Source organism: Mastomys coucha, unplaced genomic scaffold, assembly GCF_008632895.1.
Source record: "Mastomys coucha isolate ucsf_1 unplaced genomic scaffold, UCSF_Mcou_1 pScaffold15, whole genome shotgun sequence".
In the NCBI taxonomy this organism is placed as follows: Eukaryota; Metazoa; Chordata; class Mammalia; order Rodentia; family Muridae; genus Mastomys; species Mastomys coucha.
Genome location: NW_022196897.1, coordinates 21677367 through 21700115, shown reverse-complemented (window position 1 = coordinate 21700115; position 22749 = coordinate 21677367). Strand labels below are relative to the sequence as shown.

The 22749-nt window shown below is 50.8% G+C and overlaps 1 protein-coding gene, 1 long non-coding RNA gene and 1 pseudogene across 5 annotated transcripts in view; all 3 read left to right on the top strand.

Moving 5' to 3' along the window:
* LOC116090039 overlaps positions 1-212 on the top strand; it is a 496-nt gene extending 284 nt beyond the window's left edge. The window contains exon 2 of the long non-coding RNA XR_004118529.1: positions 24-212. This is a non-coding gene — a long non-coding RNA (uncharacterized LOC116090039). The remainder of the gene's footprint in view (positions 1-23) is intronic.
* The window catches only part of Mvb12b (multivesicular body subunit 12B), a 163512-nt gene that overhangs the window by 136845 nt on the left and 3918 nt on the right, over positions 1-22749 (top strand). For all 4 annotated transcript variants that reach the window (XR_004118528.1, XM_031369922.1, XM_031369925.1 and 1 more), the window contains 2 exons: positions 1519-1574; positions 4264-4323. Coding sequence is in view for 3 of the 4 variants with exons in the window: in XM_031369922.1 (XP_031225782.1) it covers positions 1519-1574; positions 4264-4323 (116 nt within the window). In the remaining variant the exon portion in view is untranslated. The remainder of the gene's footprint in view (positions 1-1518; positions 1575-4263; positions 4324-22749) is intronic.
* On the top strand, positions 20510-20628 carry LOC116092682 (annotated as a pseudogene).

Below are 22749 nucleotides of genomic sequence, written 5' to 3'. Positions count from 1 at the left end.
TGGGACTATGTCTGCTGTGGCAGGTTCTCAGGTGTGTGGGACTATGTCTGCTGTGGCAGGTTCTCAGGCGGTACTAGGATGTTGGAATGTTGGCCCGTGAAACTACGTGAGGCTTTTCTCCCCCCTTCCTGTGTTAATGTCACATATGCCATGTGACATTACCCTTCTCTTCTGGGTTCTATGGCCCAGCTGCAGTGGGAGATAGCCCCTGCCACAGGTGCTTGTTGAGCCTTCCAGGCTCACACAGGTGCAGGCTGGCCCTCTTCCCTGCAGTCATTATGGACACAGCCTAACATACATGTGTGGCCCATCACAGCAGACACCAGACCAGATTTCATCCCTTCCTCCTGCGTTCTTTTTTTCCACTTCTACTTTTCCTCTTCCCCAGCCCCCAAAGCTGACCCCATATGGGGAGGAACCATGTCTATTCCAAAATCATGGTCTGCAACAAACCACCCTCTTACTGCAGGCTGCAGGTCCCTACACTAAGGGACCTGCACTAAGGGACCTGCACTAAGGGACCTACACTAAGGGACCTGCACTAAGGGACCTGCACTAAGGGACCTGCACTGAGGGACCTGCACTGAGGGACCTACACTGAGGGACCTACACTAAGGGACCTGCACTACATCTGTCAGCTGAATTTTGCCTCAGCTCAGTCAGCAGCCCGGGTCTCTGTCACAGTGACACTGTGAGGGTCTGCACAGCATGTCCCTCCTCTGTGGCATACTGCCACCAGTTTGGCATGGAGGTCATACACAGGTAGATTGCAGGGGATGTGGCATAGGAAGGAAATGGCTTCCCAGTCCCTTACTTCTCTTACACAGGCTGCCCGTTCCACATCCTTTCTCATGTCCTGTGGAAACTAAGCACACAGGGAAAGTCTTAATTCAGCCCTGAAGCCATGACAAAGAATCAGTAACTGTGAGCATGTGTTGTAGCCCAGTCCCCCAGGCCTCCTCCCCCCAACATCCACACCGAGCCCACTCTTCCAGGCCCTGGGTATGTTCCCTGCAGACTCAGAGCTCACCTCCCGGCCATTAGCCAAGCTTCTTTTATACGTCGCTTCAGATGCTCACTGCAAGCCCAGGCCAGGACTTAGGCCTGGCCATCTGACCACCAAATCACATGTCTTTCCATGAGCACCCAACACCACCCAGGGGATCTGTGGCTCGGCCTAGAGAATGAACAATGAACGTGCCCCACCCATGCACCACTTTCTTCCTGCTGTCACCATTTATGATATAGGTCAGACTCCTGGCCAGGGGCAGGAAAGGGCTTCCACACCAGCCCTGGGCTACTTCCCTGACTGACTGCCTATACTCAGAGGCATCTGCATCCCTGGGTCGGATGTAGTCACTGGGAACAGGGGCCACCTGTCCCACTCTAGCTCTCAGCCACTTGACCTGGGTAGCTCCTGCCTGCAGCCAGGCCCTCACTGGTCCTCTGTACTGACATCTTAGATTCCTGGGCAGCAATGGCGCCTTCAGTGTCTTCCTCTCCTCTCTTCTCTTGCAGCAATGGATGGTGTGCCTTTTATGATTTCAGAGAAGTTTTCCTGCGTTCCAGAAAGTGTAAGTTTTATGTATGAGCCCCTTCTCCTCCCCACCCCAACCTGAAATCCTTCAGCTTCTGTGTACATGAGCTACTCTGAGCTATGTCTGTCTGTCTGGCTGTTTGTTTGTTTGAGGCTAGGTCTCACAATGCAGCCCTGCTGGCCTAGCTTTGTGCACTAAGCCAACCTTGTCCTTACAGAGATACACCTGCCTCTGCCTCCTGAGAGCTGAGATTAAAACATGCACCGCCCAGGCTTCATGATTTCTCTTGAGACATAGCTCTGGCTGGCCTGGCACTCACTATACATGTCAAGCTGTCATCAAACTCAGAGATCTCCTTCCTAGTGCTGTGCCACCACATGTGGCCTTGGTTTTTCTTCATGGTGATGGAGTTGGCTGTAGTTCACTGTCATTGTGGTATTCTGTGCACACTGCATGCTCCACTATGGCACGGAGGGCCAATGCCTCTGCCTATGCTCTCTGCCCAGGTTGAGCCCTGAGCCCTCCTGAATGGCAGAGGGCTGGGTGAGCCAGCCAAGAGTACAGGCCAGTAGCCAGACTATGAGCAGTGCCTGCCATAGCCAGGGCCCTGGCTAAGCAACATCCCCTCCTGGAGGCACCCCTCCGATGGTGCCTGTCTTCAGGACACCCTTCAACCCTCTCTCAGCTATGCAAGCCTGAACCGTGCTGGGTCACTGAACTTGTTTCTGGCTTTTATCCTTCCTGCAGAAGATTGCTTTGAGGCATCACTAAACACCACAGCCCTAGTTTGGCCCAGCTAAAGACCCCCTCAGTGTTTTTCTTGGACCCAGTTTAAAACCGCCCGGCTGGCGATCCAGCCTGCTCTGTCGTTTCCATTTTTATGAAATATAATAGGCCTCCTCTGAACCCTTCTGGTAAGCGCTTAATCTTGAAAAATGCTCCTGACGTGACACAGGAAGCCTGAGGAACTTCAGCAGAGCCACTTGGCTGTGTTGCCATGGAGATGCTGGCACTCTCCTCCGTGCTCCCTGGGAGAGGCTGCTCTGCCCTGCTCACCAGCTCCAGTTGAGAAAGTTTAGTGGAATAGTTAGAGCCTAATGATGCAACAGCTGGACCTCTGCTGGCTCCTGGGCCAGGCAGGCAGGCAGCCCCGTCCTCACACCACGCAGGCTGGCATCTCCAGCATAGCCAAACTATTTTGTGGCTACTGGTAGCAAAGCCCCAGGAGCTCAGGGTCTAATTTGGTGGCCCTGTCCCAAGTTCGCCCTCACAAATATGTTGCTGCCAATTTAGCAAGTGCTCAAGGCCCCGGATGCAGGCCAAGCCCAGTGTTAAGCTCTTGCAAGCACTTCTCTGTTTAATTCCCCTGCAGCCAGACCAGAAGGGCCTGCCCATGCCACTTCTAGCAGGCTTTTAAGTATGGCTTTTAAAGTAAAGGTGACGGGTGTCCAGATGCCTCCACAGATAAAAGGCCTATGGCACAAGTCCAGTCACTGGAATTCAGTCCCAGGGATCCACAGAAAAAAGCCGGATCCAGTGGCATGCATGTGTAATCCTAGCACCCCTAAGAGATGGGAGCCATAGCCAGCTGGCCAGGAGTGCAAAGCATAGCAGAAACAAGAGAAACCTGCCTCAGCAAGGTGGAAAGAGAGCCAGCTCCTGAAAGTCGTCCTCAGATCTTCATGTGCATGTGTTCCCACTCACACACTCTCTACAGAGAGTTAACTGAATAGATAGGTAGATATAGATAGATGAATGGATAGATGGATGGATAGATAGGTAGATAGATAGATGGATGGATGGATAGATAGATAGATAGATAGATAGATAGATAGATAGATAGATAAAACTGACACATCCTGTACTATGAGGCAGCCAGTTGGACTCCAGAGCCACCCACCAGCCTCTCACCTCTCCGACGAAGGCCCCCATGGCCCTGTGCAGAGACTAGCCCTACACCCACTACAGCACTTTGAGTCCAAACCCCTGGGTTCTGTGGAGTACTCAGGTTTCACATGCTGGTAAGGCTGCAGAAAGCTGGGATTTTGTCACTCCTAGGAAAAACAAAGCTAGTGTACCTAGAAGGAACCTGCAGCCTCACAGACAGGGAGACTCATGTGTTTCAGCCCAGGCTTCTCTGGACCTCCAGCTGACCTTCTTTGCCTGTGTATTTGCCAAGAAATGTCCCAGTGTCCATAGGATTGCAGAGCCCATTAATGAGCAAAACTGTCCCATTCACCACCTTCTCCCCATCACTGCCAAAGATCTGGAATCCACTTGATGCTTCCCTGTGTATTGCAGACCCCTGGAACTCCTTAAACCTGGCACTGTTCTGTAAAGACAATAGTCAAGGTGGCCACTGGATTAGACAATTCCAGCCCCATACTCCATCACAAAAGCATAAATCTTACTCACTTTCTCCTTTGTAGCAGAAGAAAGGATGAGGTAATTGGCTGCAGGCACAGCTTCCAGGAGGCCATGATCCCCTCACCCCCACAGCTGACCCCCCAGTGCTGTGGATATGTGGCAAAGCAGTCTTGTTATATGAAGATTTAGCCCACCATATCTTTGCGGTTTCTCCCTGGACCCCATAACGACTGAACATCACAATATCATTCCCATGAGAGGGGGTAGGAATGTAGGATGGCTTGGACATCACCAGTGTCATAAAAGCAAGGGGGCATTCTCCAGCTGTTAAAAAGGGTGACTTGCTCTATATTTTCAGATGCAGCCCTTTGATCTCTTGGGAATCACCATCAAGTCTCTGGCGGAAATTGAAAAGGAGGTAAGTATGATAGACTCCGGGCTCTGCTCACTCCTGTAGGGTCCCTGTCCGTCCACCAGGGCTCTGTTCTAAAAGCCCTCCTGAGGGAAAAACTCTGAGTCACGTTGCCTGCACCCATCCCTTGACATAGACTATGGCTAGTGCCTTCTCTGTCTCATCATTTGCCACAAGTACTGTATCAGAGATTTAGCCAAACCTCTTTATGTTCCAGAGGAGTGTCCTAGGTCCCTCATACTTAGCCAGACCCCCATTTGATCAGCTGGTTTGATGCATCTGGACATCATAAGAAAGACACCAAGATCAGGATCCAAAAGAAAGGGGTGAGGAGATTAGCCTGAGACAGTGAGTCTCATGGGGGCTTTGCTGTGCTTGTCCCTGTTCAGAGGCCAGCATCAGTCTGCACATCCTCTCTGTGCAGAGAAGACTGCCACAGTCACGTGCTGCCACCACAGCTCCTCAGAGAGGAACATTTGTCTCAAAGATGGAAATGGCAGAACCATTTCAATATCCTTGGTTCCTTGGGGTTTTCTCGTATGTACCCAGCCAGCAGAAGCAGGCTGCATTATTGAAAGATGGCTGGAATCAAGGAAAATTGAATCAATGCAGTACAACAAATTTCTAAACCTGTCAAAGCAAAAACAAGATGAAAACCTCCCCCTTTGTCTTTGATTCTCCGTAAATCATAAAAACCTGATTGTCACCTACAGTTTTGTTTGTTTGCTTGCTGGCAACAGCGGAAATGGCTGGCTACAATGCTAGAAATATGGTGTGCAGAATTTCACATCTACCCTTAAAATGGTTCTGCAGTCCATATGCTCAAGAAGAGCTTGCCAGGAACCCAGCATCGGTTGGGCTAGAGGAGGTTGACCTCCTCTAGGGAAGAAGCCCATGGGACCAGGGGAGGCTTTGAGAGGGTGGCCTGCTCCAGGTACCTCTGTAGATAGAGCAGGGTCACATAGACATTGGAGCAGCCTGGCTGCCTGGGTTAGTACTGGTCTGTACTGGGGTAATGGGAGAAGCTATCTCAAAGGTGTCAGCCGGTGTTGTGTGAACAGGTGGAAAACTCTGGAGGCAACAGGTACCCACTGCTGGGCTTCGATGCTTGAGAAAGGGGCATTGGCATCCCTTTTCTCCTGTTCATCCCTGCCTTTGCCACCTTGGCCCTTGGCAGCAGCATCTTTTTTTTTAAAAGCACTTACTGTGGTCACAATCCTAGAATTTGTTCTCACCCAAATGACCAAGTGACCACCTTCTTCTTTTGTATGAGGCAAGATTAGGGCCTAGTCCTATCTTACGGCTGGAAGTCCCTCAAAGGGAGTCTCTCTGGGCTGGTAGAAATAGTGGGGACTCAAAGGTCAGTCCACCTGGGTTCTGGGTGCAGTGAGTAGATAGACCCCATTGTCAGGCCAGGGCATCTGATGTCAACACCAAATGTCTGGGTCCTCCCTCTACTCCAGGGGCTGGTCCCTTGCCAAGCATGTCCTTATGGTGTATTTTCTTCACCTCAGCACTCTGAGTTAGGGTGTGGCTTCTTCTTTGACACACCACCAGGTGTTGGGGACAGCTCTGGAAGTAGATCCTGGGCTTGATCCCAACCCTTCTGACTGGCTTTTCTGAGCCTTTTCTGTTAGGTGGCGCAGTAATGGGAATACCAGCAGTGCTTAGCAGGGCTCTGCTGAGATGGCTGGGTTTGGAGCAGGGTCTGAGCCTGTAGCGTGCATAGCATTGCTGTCTCCACCATCCATCTCTCCCTCAGCTGGGAATGCCATCGGGGTTGTCAGAGCCTTGTTCTGTTTCTCACTGTTAGTCGTGGTAAGAAAACCAGCCTGCATTTGCTGCTGAATTACAGTAAAGGTGCTATGGAGGATGAGGAAAGGTTGGGGGAGTGTGGTGGGAAGTACACACTGCAGGAAGGGTGCCCCTTAGAACAAGTGTCCCTGGGGCTGGCATGCATGGTGAAGACGCCCAGGGCCTGCTAGAAATGTGCTCTGCTCGCTGTGTGTTTATGCTTGTTAAACCACAGCCCAGGGCTGGAGAGATGGCTCAGCGGGTAAGAGCACCGACTACTCTTCTGAAGGTTGTGAGTTCAAATCCCAGCAACCACATGGTGGCTCACAACCACCCATAATGAGATCTGATGCCTTCTTCTGGTGTATCTGAAGACAGCTACAGTGTACTCATTTATAATAATAATAAATAAATCTTTTAAAAAAAAAAAAAAAAAAACCACAGCCCAAACATAACAAAAAGAATCCTTAAGGCAGGGGATTACCTCTAATTTTTTATCTGTTTATTTGTTTTGTAGCAGTGGGCGCCTCACAGAGTGTGTGGGGTCAGAAGATACCTTGCTTAGGTCTGTTCTCTCCTTCCATCATGTGAGCTCCAGGGATAGAACTCATGTTTTCATGCTTGGCGACAAGCCTCTTTCCCCAGTTAGCCATCTTATTGGCCCAAATAACCACCTTTGAATTTGGGGCACAGGCTAGCAGAGACCCTGGGCCTAACTAAACTGTCAGCAGGTGGCTCCTAGGAAAACACAAAGACCACAGGTGGCCTAACGGGCATACTCCCTGCCGCCTGCCCTACAGGGCGCAGCTGGAAGACAACTAGTCAATCTGTCCATCCAACCTGAGGCTGAGCATCTTAGTCATTGTTGTATTGTTATGAAGAGACACCATGACCAAGGCAGCTTATAGAAGAAAGCATTCATGGAAGGCGGGCTTACAATTTCTGAGGGTTAGTCCATGCACATCATGGCAGGAAGCATGGTGGCAGGCAGTGGGCATGGCACTGGAGCGGTAGCTCCATAATCTCATGGTAGAATAAGACTAGGCCCCCAGTGCCCACCCCCAGTGACATACCTCCTCTAACAAGGCCATGCCTCCTCATATCTTCCCCAACTCTCCACCAATTGGGGACCAAGCATTTAAATATACAAGTCTGTGGTGGCCATTCTCATTCAAACCACTTCACGGAGCATGCTCTCCTGATAGCCCACCTAGCCGGGGATTTTCTAAAGCTCAGCCCAGGCCTGTCTGCTGTCAGCCTAAGAATAGTTAGAAATGAAGCACGAGCCTCAGACAAATGGCAAGCAACAAAAGCTCATGCCAGCTGCCAGCAAGGACACACACGTGGTGCAGGTGCCACCACAGCCTTGATGTACATTGAGTCCCCTGGTGCTGCACGGGCAACGTGCACACTCATGGAAGAGTGCAACATTCATCCTGGTAGGCAGGCAACACAAAGAGAGCAGCATGCCTGACTGGCAGCACGACCAACCAATCAGCACTCAAACTCCAAGTTCCACAGGTTTCCTTGTGGATGTGTTGATGGTGGAGGTGACTTGGTGTGATGGACAGAACACTGTGGACTCTGCGTGTCTATGGCAGGCACCATGTGTTGATGGTGTAGGCCACATAATGCTTTTATAGTCAGGACACAGGTATGCAGTGCACATGTCTGGCCAAGTACAATGTGTTGATCTAAGTGATATGGTATCATAGACAAGATGCAGGTCCCCAGTCTGCCTGTGTTGGATGCCTCATCTACCCGTAGTTGTTTTGTGGTTTGAATCAGGGTCTTAGTATATAACTCTAGCTGGTCTTGAACTCACAGAGGGCCGTGCAGGCCCTGTGTGTGTGGAGGCCAGACAAGGATGCCAGCAGGTGGCTCCAGGGGTCCTCCTCTCTCACCTTCCCACTTCATTCTTTTGAGGCAGGTCTCTCTCTCTCTCTGAGCCTAAAGCTTGTTGGAAGCCAGCAGGTATTCAGTGATCATCTCATCTGCATCCACGCCCAGACCTCAGGCTTGTCCCTTTGCCTCCCCAACCCCAGCTGGAGCACAGGCCTCACAGTGCCCAATAGCATAGTATCACTATTGGGCACTTCACAGCTGGCAGAGACCTTCAAGTGCCTCCACTCTAACATCCCCAGAGCTTCCTGGTAGTGCAACACGCACCGCCCTTACATCACAGGAAGACACCCAGGAAAGGTGGTGCTTAAAACACTTCCCATCACACAGCATGGTGGCAGGGGGAGAGGTCATGGAAAACACCGAGATGTGGGTGGTGGAAAACGGATGAAGCCATGATTAGTAAAGTAACTCAGCCCGAATGCTGGCACTCTCTTGGCTCTGAGAGCTTGGACACACACTCCTGTCTGCCCTCTTCACAGAGGCCTCAGCAGGATATCTACCTGTCAATTGGGTCAAGGCAATAGAGTGATTTTTGCTGTCCCTCCTTCCCATGGGAGGTGACCAGGGAGTCACAGCAAAGTTTTCTGGCCTGACACGATATGTCTTCCATCTTGTTTTCTTGTTACTGTCCCCACAAAGCCACACTGCCTACCCCGCCCCCATCCAGCACAAGCTGCTCCATTGAGGAGCGGGAAAAAAAATGCAATTCCATAGCGATCCATGATGAAGTGTCTTCCCTCTGAGTGAGTAGATGGGCATATAAATATTCCCCGTCTCCGAGGCTCTTTATTTCCCTTGTAAGCAGTTGTCCCATTTCTCCATCTGATGGATTCCCTGTCGCAGCTAGGGTGGGCGTGCCCTGGCTGTCCCAGTCCCCTGTTCCTTCCACCTACCTGTGCCACCATGGACCTCCACCCCAACCTCACCACCCTCTCCATCCCAGGGCTCGTGGACCAAGATACAGGGCCTTGAAGGCTCATCTGACACAGACCTTTTAAATCAGAAGCAACAACCCCTGTAATGAGAGAGCACGGGTACAGAGAAGCCAGTCTCTGCAGACCCTGTGTGAACAGGCTCACCCAGAACCCTTCACGAGGTACATGGGGCTGTGGCTAGTGGCTCTCTCATTAGCCTACCTTGCTTCCTGGTGGAACAGACAGCCTCCATTTTCAGAGGACTTGGAAGCTGAAAAAGGAGAGTCTCATTAGCAGAGAGACCATCTAATATTAATCACCCCTTAAAATTGACAAGGGAGGCAGCTCATTTAACCACTTAATTGCTACAGGTTTTTATGGGCTGCTGTTTGCAGACATATTTAATGAAGAAGTTATAAATCTAAGAGAGCTTAAAATTTTAATTTTATCCCTAAATATTATCCTTGTTCTCAAGTTTGTAGTCAGGCCTCAGGAGTGTAGTCACGTGAGATACTCTTTAAATGAACATATTTGCTAACTGGCGTGATTTCAGTTTTTAAAACATTGGTTCCAGCAATTAGGCTTTTTTTTCCCAGTTCCCAAATGACTAGAGGAATTCGTCTTGATTATAATTGCTCTTAGCCACGCATATCTAATTTGTGTCTTTTTAAGTGTTAATTAGTAAACAGTTTGAGCTGACATCTTTATGTGTTTGCATGTTGAAAAATGGGGCTTATTGCTTATTTAGCTTGGGGCTGGTCCCGCTAGCATTTACGTCACGACTCAGAGGTAAAATTAATGGAACCACATTTGACAGCATGAGGTTAAAAGAATTTTCAAATTCAACTTCTAGATGTCCACTTTGTTAGGGCCTCTTCAAAGGAACGAGGTTAGGGTGGGCTGGGGAGCCGGGTCTGCTGGAGGAAGTCCAGGGAGGTTTTGCATTCATAATGAAATGGCAGAGTCCCGATTTTATCACAGCAAAGTGCTCAGATCCAGCCCAGTTGTTCCTTCCCTTCTGCTTTTGGAAAGCTTTCTCTGTGCTTATGAATGTGAACTGATTCGATGACGGTTGAGTTGCATCCACAGAAATATGTGGTCCCTTTGCACCATCTGCTGGTTGTGTCTTGAACTGCACTGGATTACACGACTGAAGATGTTCTTCACCCTGTGTCCTTTCAACAGCTTTATTATTGGCCAGGAAGGCAAAATATTTGAGAAAGCAAACCTTCCTACCTCATGCACCAAGTGTGATTAATCCAGTAGACTCTTATAAGCTCCAGTGTATTCTTCCAAGGCCCCAGCTGCCAGCCAGATTTTTACAGAGCTCACGCTGGCTTGAGACCATTCTTACTCCTCATTCCTGCTCAAAACAATGAAACTCCAAAAGATGGTGCTTGCTGAGGCAGGGGCGTGGCAGTCAGCTGACCGCATCCATCTATACTGTGCCTCATTGCACCATCAACACACATGCAGTGGCTGCAGCTACAAAGAAACCTTTAAATTTGTTAAAGAACCTAGTAGGTGGGTTAATTGGCTTTTCTAAAGACATAAAAGATGCCTTCCAAAGTGTGAGGGGGGTTGGTTCACCCTGCCACATTCTGCTGACCACAGGCACCCATAGTCCATGCCACAGACCAGCATTAATCCCCCTCTCCCACTGAAGAGGACCTCACTGGTATGGTACCATTTGAAGCAAACTTGGGACTCCTCCCAGTTGGAGATCATTACAAGGGGGAGGCAATCTTCCTTGATTTTCTTTATACCTCACTTTTTGAGACAGCATCTTACACTGAGCCTGGAGCTCATTGGTTGAGCTAGGTTAGCTTTGCCAGTGAGCTCCAGAGATCTCTTTCCCACCACCGGGCTTGCACTCGCCTTTCCGTGGATGCTTGTGATCTGAACCCAGCTCCTCATGCTTGCGTGGTGGACACTTTCCCAACCGAGCTATCTCTGCCTGCCCAGGCATCAACTTTTCAATACTTTGTGTTTTCCCTACAGACAGATGCACACGCATAAAAATAGAACCTCAGAAACATGTGAAATAAGGAGTGAATATCCCCTGCGGCCTACCTCAGACACACACATCTAACCAGTATTCCACCAGCAAGCTGCCATCACAGTTCTGTAACCTGCTTCCCACTCCTGCACATTCTAAATTCTTCCTCCTCATGCCTGCAGATCAGTGTAGCCTCCCTTCATCAAGGAGACTTCTTCTGCAGCAGATGAAGACTGTTTCAGAAGCCACAGCTGGCCAAAATGCAGTTTGCAGCCCATTCCTTCTATTGGCCACATCCCCTGCCTTTAAAAAAAAAAAAACACCTTTTCAAGAGTTTTATACAAGAATACTGTATTTCCATCACTACAGTCCCCCTCCAGCTTCTCCTGTGTTTCTCCCACTCCCTTTCAACTTCATGACCACTTCAATTACACACACACACACACACACACACACACCCTCCTGAGCCCATTGAGTATTGCTGGTTTGTCCTGTGCTTAGGGCTGACCACATAGGATTGTAACCTATCAGAGACTCATCTTATAGAAGATTGGCTTTCCATCTTTCATCAATTGCTAGTTGCTGACAGCTCTTCCTCTAATATTGGAGCTGTGTAAGATTTTCCCCCATCAGTGTTGGGATGTCAGCTAATGGCATCATTGGGCAGATCTTGTTTGGGCAGCCATATTGTTGAGATTAAACAGGTACAACTACCTTGTAGCTGGCATCCTGGCTCACTGGCTTTGACAGTCTCCCCCTCCCATACTCCTCCCCATGCCATCTGCAGTGTTCCCGAATCTTTCGAGTACAGGTTCTATCAGCTGGGCCTGGGCACCCCACCGTCAGACAGTCTCTGCATTTTGGCCAGTGTGGCTTCTGTAATGGTCTTGTCTTCTGTGAAAAGAAGCCTCTTGGATGACGAGTGAGAGCCACGCTTATCTGTGGGCATAAGGGGAAGGATTAAGAATGCTGCTAGAAGTTATTGTCACTGACAGTACGTTCCTTTCTAGGGCCATGGCCTCACCAGCACAGGTAGGTAGTTGCCTAGGTTACAGTATCCGGCATGAGTACTCTCACACTGAGTCAGCCTTAAGTTTGACTAGAAGGCTTTGGTCACCTCTAAGGTACAGGGGCCACAACTGCCCTCTGGTGCATCTCTCCATGCTGTTCTTCGGGGTGCTTCACAGGCTGAGTAGGACTTTTCACTGCTTTCTCCTTGGCAGCCCACCTAGCACTTTTGTCTGTTTGAGGGCTAATCCTCAGGGAACAAGCTTCCACTCAGCTCTAGCTGGATTCCTCCCAGTCTTTCAGCAACAGTGTGTCACTTTCCTGCTCTAGGAGGTAAACAAGAACACAGCAATAAGCTGTATAGTAGTCCCCTCTGACCAACAGCTCAGAAAGTTCTCATGCTTGGCACGGGGGTGGGGGGTAGTCTGTGGCTTTGTGGGGTGCATCCTCACCCCACATGACATGCCCTTAAAAATATGTACTTATCCAGTCACCTGCTCACCCCAGTAACTGTCTCTCTCGGTGCATGTAACTTGATTTGCTGTGTGTGTGGCTTTGCTCCCCTAGGTATGGCTTTCTTTAGAAGGGGAAATTTAGTTTGCTTTCCAAATGGAGATGAGCCGACTTAAGCTCTAACCAAAGGAGCACAAGGCTAGCTTTGTCTACATTCCATCCCAGCCTGGAGACACTGTGCTGCCTGCTCTAGAGGTGCTGGTCTCCATGGTGCCCACACTGGTCGGTTGCATCACTGGCTGTTCGCTGCTTGCTCACTTGGTGCTCCTGGAGTGGGGGTTTATTCCACCTCCATCCCTTTCCCTCATCTTTCCCCTCCTTGGGGTGCAGAGCTCAGAGGTGAGCATCAAGTGTCCTCTGTCACTCTCCACCTAACGTGTGAGGTAAGGTCTCTTCACTGAACCTGGAGCTGCTGTTCCCTAGCCCAGCTGGCCTGAGAGCCAGGGACGCTGCTGCTGCTGCTGCTGCTGCTGCACAGGGAGGGCTTTACAGGAGCACACTGGCGAGCTTGGCTGTGTGAGTTCTGGGGAGCCAAGCTCAGGTTTACATATGCACATAGCAAACACTACCCTCTAATCCAGTGGTTCTCAGCCTTCCCAGTGCTTCGATCCTTTAACAGGGTTCCTCAGGCTGTGGTGACCCTCAGCCATAGAATCGTTCCGTTGCTACTTCATAACTGTAGTTTGATACTGCTATGAATGATAATGTAAATATCTGATTGTAAGACATGCGACTCCTGTTAGAAAAATGTTTGATCCCCAGTGGGGTCGCGACCCACAGGTTGAAAACCACATCTCTAAGGCATTTTCCCCAACGCCTTTTCACTTGCTTTTTAGTGATACTTTTATTAATTCTTTGGAAATTTTCATTCAATGTATTTTAAATGTATTCATACCCCAACTCTTCCCATTTCTACCCTCCCACCCCTTTCCACCTAACTTTGAGGTTTCTGGTTTTTGGTTTCTGGTTTTGGTTTTGTATCTCCATAGAGTCCAGTTTGCCTTGGTGACGTTGAGTCTTCCCTAGTGTGTGGTCATTCCTCGATATGTTACATTGACAAAGACTCTCTCTCTTCTAGCAGCTAGCCAATGCCAATCCTTTTTCATCTCCATCATGGCCCCCGATGCAAGGATTCTGCTTGGCTGGAGCTTGCGCTGGTCTTAGCATGCCGGCACAATTGTGAGCTCATGGTCGTCTGTCCTGGTGTCTGGGAAACACGTTTTCTTTATGTTACTGTGGGCCTCTGGCTGCTTTTATTTATTTTTTAAGAATTTATTTTTAGTTACATGGGATGTGGCATATGCATGTGAGTGCACCTGGAGAAGCCAGAGGCGTCAGATCCCCCTGAAGCTGGAGTTGCAGGCAGCTGCGAGCTGCCCAACTTAAGCTGGGAACAGAACAACAGACCTTGGGTCCTCTGCAAGAGCAGTGTACATTCTTCACTGCTGGGCCATCTCTCCAGCCCCTGCTGCTGCCTCTTAGAAGTCTTTCAGTCCCCTCTTCCATACAGATCCCAGAGCCTTGCCCAGGGATGTGACACAAATGTCCCCTTTAGGGCTGGACTCTCCAGTTTCTTATTCTCTGTGTGTTCAGTGCTCGGTGGTTCTTGTTTTTACTGCAAGGAGGAGCTTCCCTGATTGGAGGGCTGTGTCAGACTCTTCCCTCTCAGGCTGACCCACCCCTCTTCGTTTTAAGAGCCCTGTATCCTTTAAAGATGGCGACCTTGGGGCTGGGAAATGCTTTGGATTCTGTTTTCATGGCATTCTTACAATAACAACCACTGCATTCCCTTCTGCATTTTATATTTTAAAATACTAAAATATTAAACACTTACCAACTCCTTGATCCAGTTGGCATGTACTGGAAAGTAAAGAGCTGGCATTATTTCTAAGGTTTAGGCAGTTTTCCGATCATTTTCTCCTGCCAGCTCTCCGTGTCATCTTTTCCCATCTTTCCATGTGCATGTTGGGGCTTTTCCCATGCCTTCTGTGCTGCCTCTTGCTCTGTGGTACCCTCTCACACACGGTGGGTTAGCTGAGTTCCCTATGCGCCCCCGGAATTTTCCTAATTAGAGGCATGATTATTCCATCAGAACCTTACAGCTTTCCAAGGAGAGGCAATTGTACAACTGTTTTGTTGTTTTGTTTTATTTTGAGAGAGGGTCTCAATCGATGTATAGTCCAGGCTGGCCTTGAGCTCATGAATCTCCTGCCTCCACCTCAGAGAACTGGAATTACAGATGTGTGCTACCACCACTCCATCTTCCATCAACAGTTTTCAGGACATTGTTTATTTGCAGTGCATACATATGAAGGGCAGAGGGCAATTTGCAGCCTTCTACCAGGTAGGTCCTAGGGATAGAACTCAGGTCGTCAAGCTTGGTAGCAAGCACCTTTACCCACTGAGCCATCTCACCATCTGCCTCAGAGAGGAGGGGTCTGACTGAGAGGGGAGGGTTCTGACATCCCCCAATCAGGGACGATCCCTTGCAGTAATAACAAGAACCACCAAGCACAGAACCACAGACAATGAGACTCTGGAGAGCCCAGCCCTAAAGGGGACATCACACCCCTCCTGAAGATTCTGTTTTTGTTAGACTGCACTGAACTCATGGGTAATAGGGTGGCTGACACTTTATATGCATGGGAAGTGCCATGCATGTCTACCTGCTTACCCGGGTCTTTGAGTATTGGCCAATGGGAAAGCAAAGGGTTTTCTTTAATGAGTTCTCATGTGTTTCTTTCTGTGTTCTTTTGAGATGGGGTCTCAAGTAGCCCAGGCTGCCCTCAAACTCTGTACCCAGCTGAGGATGACCCTCAACTTCCAGTCCTCTTGTCTTTACTTCCCAGTGCTTGGTTACAGGCGTACAGTCCAGGCCAGGTTTTTACAGTTCAGGGGATCACACCCAGGCCCTTGTGCGTTCTGGGCCAGCACTGTATCGACTGAGCTACGTGCCTAGCCCCCTCCTGTTTGTTTTCAGGACATGGCTGGGTGTTGTATATCTCTATGGCTCCCATCAGCAAGGCCGTGGCTTGTGCCATCTCTGTCACACGCATAGAGAAAACTCCTGGTGCTGGCTGTCCTTCTGGAGCAGACCTCTCCTGACCTCAAGCAGCAGTAATGCTGCTGTCCTTGTCACCCACAGACTAGCAGCCCAGACACTGCCCTGGCCCCTTCCTGGTGTGCCCTCCCCTCAGCTGGCCTTCCAGGTCACGCCAGTGGCCATTAGGTTACCCTGTATGTTTGTCTTTTCTCCTGTTTTTGGGTTTCTCTCTCCCGCATAATCTCATTGGGACATGTGCAGCCTCTCAGCGCTGGCTTTCAGTTCTCTGTAGACATGGCTGGTTTTTCTCCCACCATGTTCTGAGTCCCCAGCTGTCTTGGGCTTTTGTATTTTGCCTCTTGTATATCTGCATGTGTGTATGCCGTGTGTGAGGGTACATTCACAGGCCAGAATCGGACCCTATGGAGCTGGAGCTATGAACCGTGAGCCACCCAGTGTGGGTGCTGGGATCCAAACTCAGCTCCCTTGGAAGAGAAGTGAGTTCTCCCAATGACTGCATCTCTATTGCTGTGCTGCAGCAATGACTGCGTCTCTGCCGTAGTGGTCCTCAGCCTTCCTAGTGCTGCAGTGCTTTAGTGCGGCTCCTCGTGTCGTGGTGACCCTAACCATAAAAGCTATCTCATTGCTACTTCATAACTGTAATTTGCTACTGTTGTGAATCATAATGTAAACATTTTTTGAGGTAGAGGTTTGCCAGGAGGTTGTAGCCCACAGGTTGAGAACCGCCGTTCCGTCTTTTGAGTCTTATTGGAGGCCGCAGCACCTGAGAGTGGCTACCACAGTTTGTCAGCACGGTGGCCTGGAGCACCCAGCTGTGGAATTGGAGCTGCCTCAGAGATGCGCTTCAAGTCAGCATTCTCTGTCAGGGCTCTGTCACCAACACCCCTACCTGTGCAAAACCTGAGTCAGGGTGAACGGCTGGTTTTTGCCAGTCTTTCAAAGGGGGATTCCACTTTTTTCTTCAGGTTTATGGGACTTTTATCTCACATGTTAAAGTACAGCAGTCCCCCAAGCAGAGCTAGAAAAAGCTGCCAGGCGGAGGTGACAAACTCCGGCATTGTAGCAGAGATGGAGTGGACCTCCAGAGAGCACCCCGTGTGGCTTTCCTTCCGTTCCCTGCCTGAAGGCGGCATCTCTAATGTCCCTTCTGCACTGATCTAGAGGAGGGAGTGTTACAGGCTTTTTTTTTTTTTTAATGTCCAGGTGAATTCTGAAATGCCATCTCAACCACAACTGTGGTTTCCATTCATCTGTACATGCATGCACACACGCACACACATACAGCTCCACAGTCCTTCCCAATCCCTGGTCTCCCCAGCAAGCAGGCTACACCCACAGGTGCCTGCCTGTGGGACCCCAGCAAGGGAAGGCTGTTTTGTATCCGTAGAAGAAGCTTGCTCCCATGGTCTCAGCTGTGTGGCTCCTCGGCCTGTCTTTCACTCTCAACATTTTTTTTTATTGGTTATTTTCTTTATTTACATTTCAAATGTTATCCTCTTTTCCAGTTTCCACCCCTTGGAAACTCCCTATCCCATCCACCTCCCCCTGCTTCTATGAGGGTGTTCCTCCACCCACCTACCCACTCCTGCCTCCCCACACTGGCATTCCCCTACACTGGGGCATTGAGCCTTCACAGGACCAAGGGCCCCTCCTCCCACTGATGCCCAACAAGGCCATCCTCTGCTACATATGTGGCTGGAGCCGTGGGTCCCTCCATGTGCACTCCTTGGTTGGTGGTCCTCTCAACTCTTAATAGTCATGGTACAGAGCTTTTCACCCTGCTGTATGATGTGTCCCTGTCAACAGTGATACTGCTGCCCCTGTGATGTGGCAGCCTCAATCCCCTGCCTGACTGGGAAGTGTATACCTCTCCAGGAGAGGCATGCAGGCTGACAGTCACTCCATGGGAATTGTGTAGTGTGTGGCTCTGCTGAGACCAAATGGAGGGAGGACAGAACCAGTGTGCTCACTGTCATGGCACTAGTCATTCTGCCTTATCAGGGGCCCAGCTCCCTCACTTTGCCTGTGACACTCTTGCTGGCCCTTTGCTGTCACCCAGTCTGCCCATGTCTAAGAAGCAGGGGACACAGACTCACCTAGAAAACATTGACAAGACATGGACCCCAGCTCCTCCTCTCTGTCATTCATCCTTGCCCTTCAGTTGCCTGAGGACTTCATGGGTCCAGAAGTTCCCAGCCCTGCAGGCTAAGTGGAATATCTAGAGTCCTCCTTAGAGGGCAGACGCAAAGTCTAAGCTAGCCCATCCCAGGACAGCAGTACAACAGGCCCATCGCATAGCAGGCCCCACCACAGCAGGCCTGCCCCACAGCAGGCCCATCCAGTCCTTCCCCAGGTCCAAGACACAGCTTGGAGAACATGGAGCCCATGAGTGGAAAGGGTGCCTGGCAGAATGGAGGGTCACTGGAGGCCGAGCTGTGGGTGAGGAAGGGCTGAGCTCTAAGGATGTATTTATAAATGGGATTTGAGTTTGAGTGTAGGCTATGGCAGTGCCAGGGAGGTGGGGCTGATGGAGTAGCCCAAGAGAGGTCTGAAGAGCAGGTTGGTGGGCTGCTGTGTCCTGCCTTTCAACTTCTCTGAGCTGCCCAGTTGTTTACAAAGCTCATCCTCAAAAACAGTATTTTCCAAAAAATTTAAAAACTTGAGCTAGGGATGGTAGTGCACACCATTAGTACCAGCACTTCAGAAGCTGGCAGAGCTCTGTGAATTTGGAGCCAGCCTGGTAAATTCGAGGGTAGCCAGGGCTACACAGAGTGACCTTGTCTTTAAAAAAAAAAAAAGTAAGTGAACTATCTCATGATGTTTTAATAAATTGATTATTTTTTGTTCTAGACTAAATTCCTGGGCTGCCTGATCTAGCCTCTTCTACTCCCTCTGCCCTAGCATTGGGTCATCTGTGAGAGCCCAGCCTTCCCTCCACTGTTCCCCACGCCTGAACCATCTCTCTACTTGTTCTGGCCCTTTAGTTCCCTACACTCATGGCCCTGCCTAGGGCCTGCAGACTGCTCCACGCTCCAGGACCTTCTGTGACCTGCTGTCATGCAACCTGCTTCTGCTCTGGTTGTCACCTGGCGCCATGTCCCACCTGCAGCCCATCAAGGGGTGGGCACGGACACCTGTCCAGCTCAGCATTTGCTCCAGACACCCTTCTGGGCCAGGGCCAACACTGTCCTGGCTCACTCTGGGGTCTCAGGAAGTTAGACCCTTCCCCCGGCCTGCTTCCTGTCTGCAGAGTGTAGGGCTAGAAAAAAAGCCCTCCTGCCCTCCTTGTCCCTGTGCTTTCCTTGTCCCTGTGTATGTGACTGGCACTGGATGAGGAGAGGAGCAGGGCCTGAGCAGGTACAACTCGTGAACACCAGCCCCACCCCCGCCACTGCCCCCTCCCCTTGGTAGGTAGCACTTCTGTGGCAGGCGCGCCTCCCCTTACCAACCACTAAAAGGACTCTGGGCCTGTCATAAATGCTGCAGCTTTCCCCATCTCTGCCTCTTGGGCACAAGCACCGCTGTGTGTGTTCACACAGATCACCCCAGTGACTCCCACAGCTCCCCTGTGAGTGGCTGGGGAAGCCAGTCAAGCCCTGCTCCTGCAGTAACCTGGCGTCCATGATGCTGCCACCTCCTCCTAACACAATACTGGTCTCGTGAGAGCAAGGGCTTGTGGAAACTGTGACCCGCTGTCTGGCCTGTCTGCCCAAGAGGCCTGAAGCTGTCTATGACAAGGTCCTAGGGCCTCTGGGAAAGTCCCCTACAGAGCCTCTGACAGTGATATCTCTTTCCTGGGTCAGGCCAGCAGTACAGTTGCAATGACAGGCTGTGTCCACCAGAGGGCACCCTGCCCTTCGCTACTCAGCTGGACTGGGCTCTGCACACCAAATGCTTTTTAATTGAAAATATTTTTAATTCAAAAAGGATTTGCTGTTTGTACTCAAGTGCAGGTTTTCCTTATGCAGGAGAATAATGTCTTGAGTAAACAGACCCGGGCTCAAATCCACCTTCAAAGGTACTCTCTGTTTGCCCAAGGGAGTGAAAGGGCTTCCAGAAGCAGCCCTAGTCTCTTGGGCAAACATTTTGGGGACGAAGAATCCCCGGTGGAGGACATCGTCTGTGGGAAGGTTATCCACAGCCTAAGGGGGATTATGTTGGGGGACATATGTTGAAATTTCATTTGGGGAATTGGGGAAAACAAGGGTGGGGGAGGTGACTTTTTCTAGCCAAGATAACCTAAAAAGGAAAAAACTCCAGGGAGAGGGCGGGGGGCCGAGGGATCTGTGTGTTGTGTCAACCCCCAGGGTCTCTGTGTGCTTGGGCTGCAGTGCAGAGAAAGGCAAGTGTGTGCTTGCAACTCCTTCTCCACTCCAAGCCAGAGTGCAAAGAAAGGAGCATTCAGACATTCAGACGATGAACTGGAAGGCAGTTCCTTGCCCCTCCCAGAGACCCACTGCCTGGTCAACCCTGCTCCCTCAACCCACTACCCAGAAGGCTGCAGTTCCCATCTGCCCAGCGCTAGTCTCAGGCTAGGATATTCTGGGGCCAGGCCAGACAGACAGCATTAAATGAAGACCGTGCCACTACCCCGTGGGCTTCCTCCCACCCTGAGAACCCACATCAGAGCATACTTCTGAAATAGCAGCCTTCTGCCCTGGGAGCTGGGCACAGCATGGCGTACTTCTGAAATGGCAGCAAGACAGTTCAGGCAGCGTCACCAGCCCTTACCCTGCTGGCACCACGAGGGCCTTTTCCTTCCCTCATCTGAGAATCACTGCTGGCTTTCAAAGTGGGGTACCCTATCCTCCCTGTCCCTAGTTCCTCCTTGTGGTACAGCCTCACCCACCTGACTACCATGGTCTAGCCTCTCACCCTCCCACTCCTACATTCCCCGCATCACCATGGTCATGTTGGTCACATGATTGGTCAGGCTTGCTCTCAGAACTGACCCCAACTCCAGTCACCTAGAAGCCACTAGAAAATGAATATTTCATCTACAGCCATACCACCCTGAACGCGCCCAATCTCTTCTGATCTCGGAAGCTAAGCAGCGTCAGGCCGGGTTAGTACTTGGTTGGGAGACCACTTGGGAATACCGGGTGCTGTAGGCATTAAAAAAAGAAAGGAAGGAAGGAAGAAAATGAATATTTCAGACCCACTCCAAACCCCATGACCACCACTCAAAATTACATCCCAGTTAGCCTAGGAGGATTGATTATATCTCATCCCAGGGGGTCACCTCTGCCCCGGGATGGCCAGCCCCCACCACAAGGGTATAGACCTATCTTCTCTGTCTTCTGTGTGCTACTGTCACTGTGGTCTAGCTACCTCTCCCCCCACACACACACACACGCACGCACTGCCTCTTCTGCTGGACACTTCTGGGGACACTCCCAGCCACCAACAAAACCCCATCCCTGTCCTCTCCCGCTTGTACCTCCTCTGTCTGAACTGTTGTCCTGATGTCCCAGGCCTTTGTATACTGGGAGTAGCCCCTGGGCCCTCCCCCCTCAAGCCTCTACCGTTAAGCCCTCCTGCACCTCTGCCCGTCTATGCTTTTGCTCTTCCCTGGGAAAGGCTCCAGTTCCAAGAAGTACCCTTGCTTGGGCCTGTGCCTTGTACAACTACCCGGGAGGTGGTCGTTAGTCATGGGCTCTATGGAAGGTTCCTGGGCCTCTCTGCCACCACCCTGGGAACCCTAGGAACAAAGGATTCCACAGGACTGATGCCTTTACAGTCTTCCCAACATGACCCCCATCCTCCAAACATTCCTCCTCCCACCCACCACTCCATCAGCCCCAGCAGAGTAAGAGAAAGCTAACAGGCTCTAATGTATTACTGTTCACTGGCATGCATACACCTAAGAAGCCACCAGGTGGCAGTGTTGTGCCGACCATCGCCTGAAGTGTCTTGGGTAGCCAGCTGGCTATAACCTGATGGGATGGTGTCCTGTGCCTTCAAGAGTCACTAGAGGGTGGGAAAGTGGCAGGAGCTGTGGGCGCTTTGATGGGCTCCCCTCAGCCACCAGCTGTTTAGTAGAAATTGCTTGCCACCAAGGATGGGCCTGTGCCACCCCTGGAATTGGCTGGCCATACCCCATCTTAGAAGTGAGTTCACCAAGATCCAGAACAGGAAGACAGGACTCACAGGTCACATGGCACTATCTTGAGCAACTCCTTAGTCTTGACCTCAGCTACTCCTCTTTCTCAGGGCTCCCTTTGGGTGTGTGGTGAGGCTGGCGGGGCCACACAACGTGACTGAGATCTGCTACAGTTTGGCCACAGCCTCCTCCACAGGCTGAATATTGTGTGGGTATCCACACAGAGTGACTGAGCTCAAGACAGCAGTAGTTCAGGGACCTCCTCTCTGTTGGAAAGTATTTCCAGAGCCCCCACCCCTCACCAGTTCTGATCTATTGAACATGTTTGGCAACCACTAACATAAATGCCTCTCGCCTAATGGGGCACCCCAGGCTATCCCACAACCCCTCTTCACCTCTGCCAGGATAAGGAGCCCTGTCCTGAAACCTCTGTGCCCACATTCGGGTGTCAAATGCCCCAACCTTCAGGTGAACAGCAGGGCCTCTCTACCTCCCCAGACACTTGTATCTTCTCAGAGTTTTCTCTGGACTTGGAATCTTTTACTGCCAGACTTTACTCTATAGAATTGGGGTCTCCACTACAAGAGTTAATGATCCTCTATAGACTGGCTCTTGGCTCAGGGTAGCAAGATGGCCAGCAGAAGGCAGGCTTCCACATGCTGGCACACCCCACATCACCAGTTGCTGTTGGTCTGTCTGTAGCTATGAGGGTCCCCACCAGGAAGGCTCTGGGTGCTGTGAGAAATGGTTACAGAGGGTACAGGGTTGTGAGAGCAGCCAGAAGCCCTTCCCTTGGCCCCCAGGTCACTGAAGTGGCTGTCATGGATGCTGCACAGCAAGGAGTCCCAGGACCTGAGGGTTGAGAGAGGCTGGTCAGGCATGGAACCCACTCTCAGGTCTGTCCCCAGGAGCCTTGCAGTAGTCCTTCTTTAGGACTGGAGCAGGAAGGGGCTTGCCTCTCAGTGTGTCACAAGGTTCTCGTGTGAGCTTGCCATTGGCACCGGTAGTGGACACTGCTGGTGCCAGAGTCTCACCCTGCAGAGACAGGCAGGGATTGTGAAAGCTACCTACCTACACACTGTCACTTCCTGAGCCCCCTTTCTCTCTCTCTCTCTCTCTCTCTCTCTCTCTC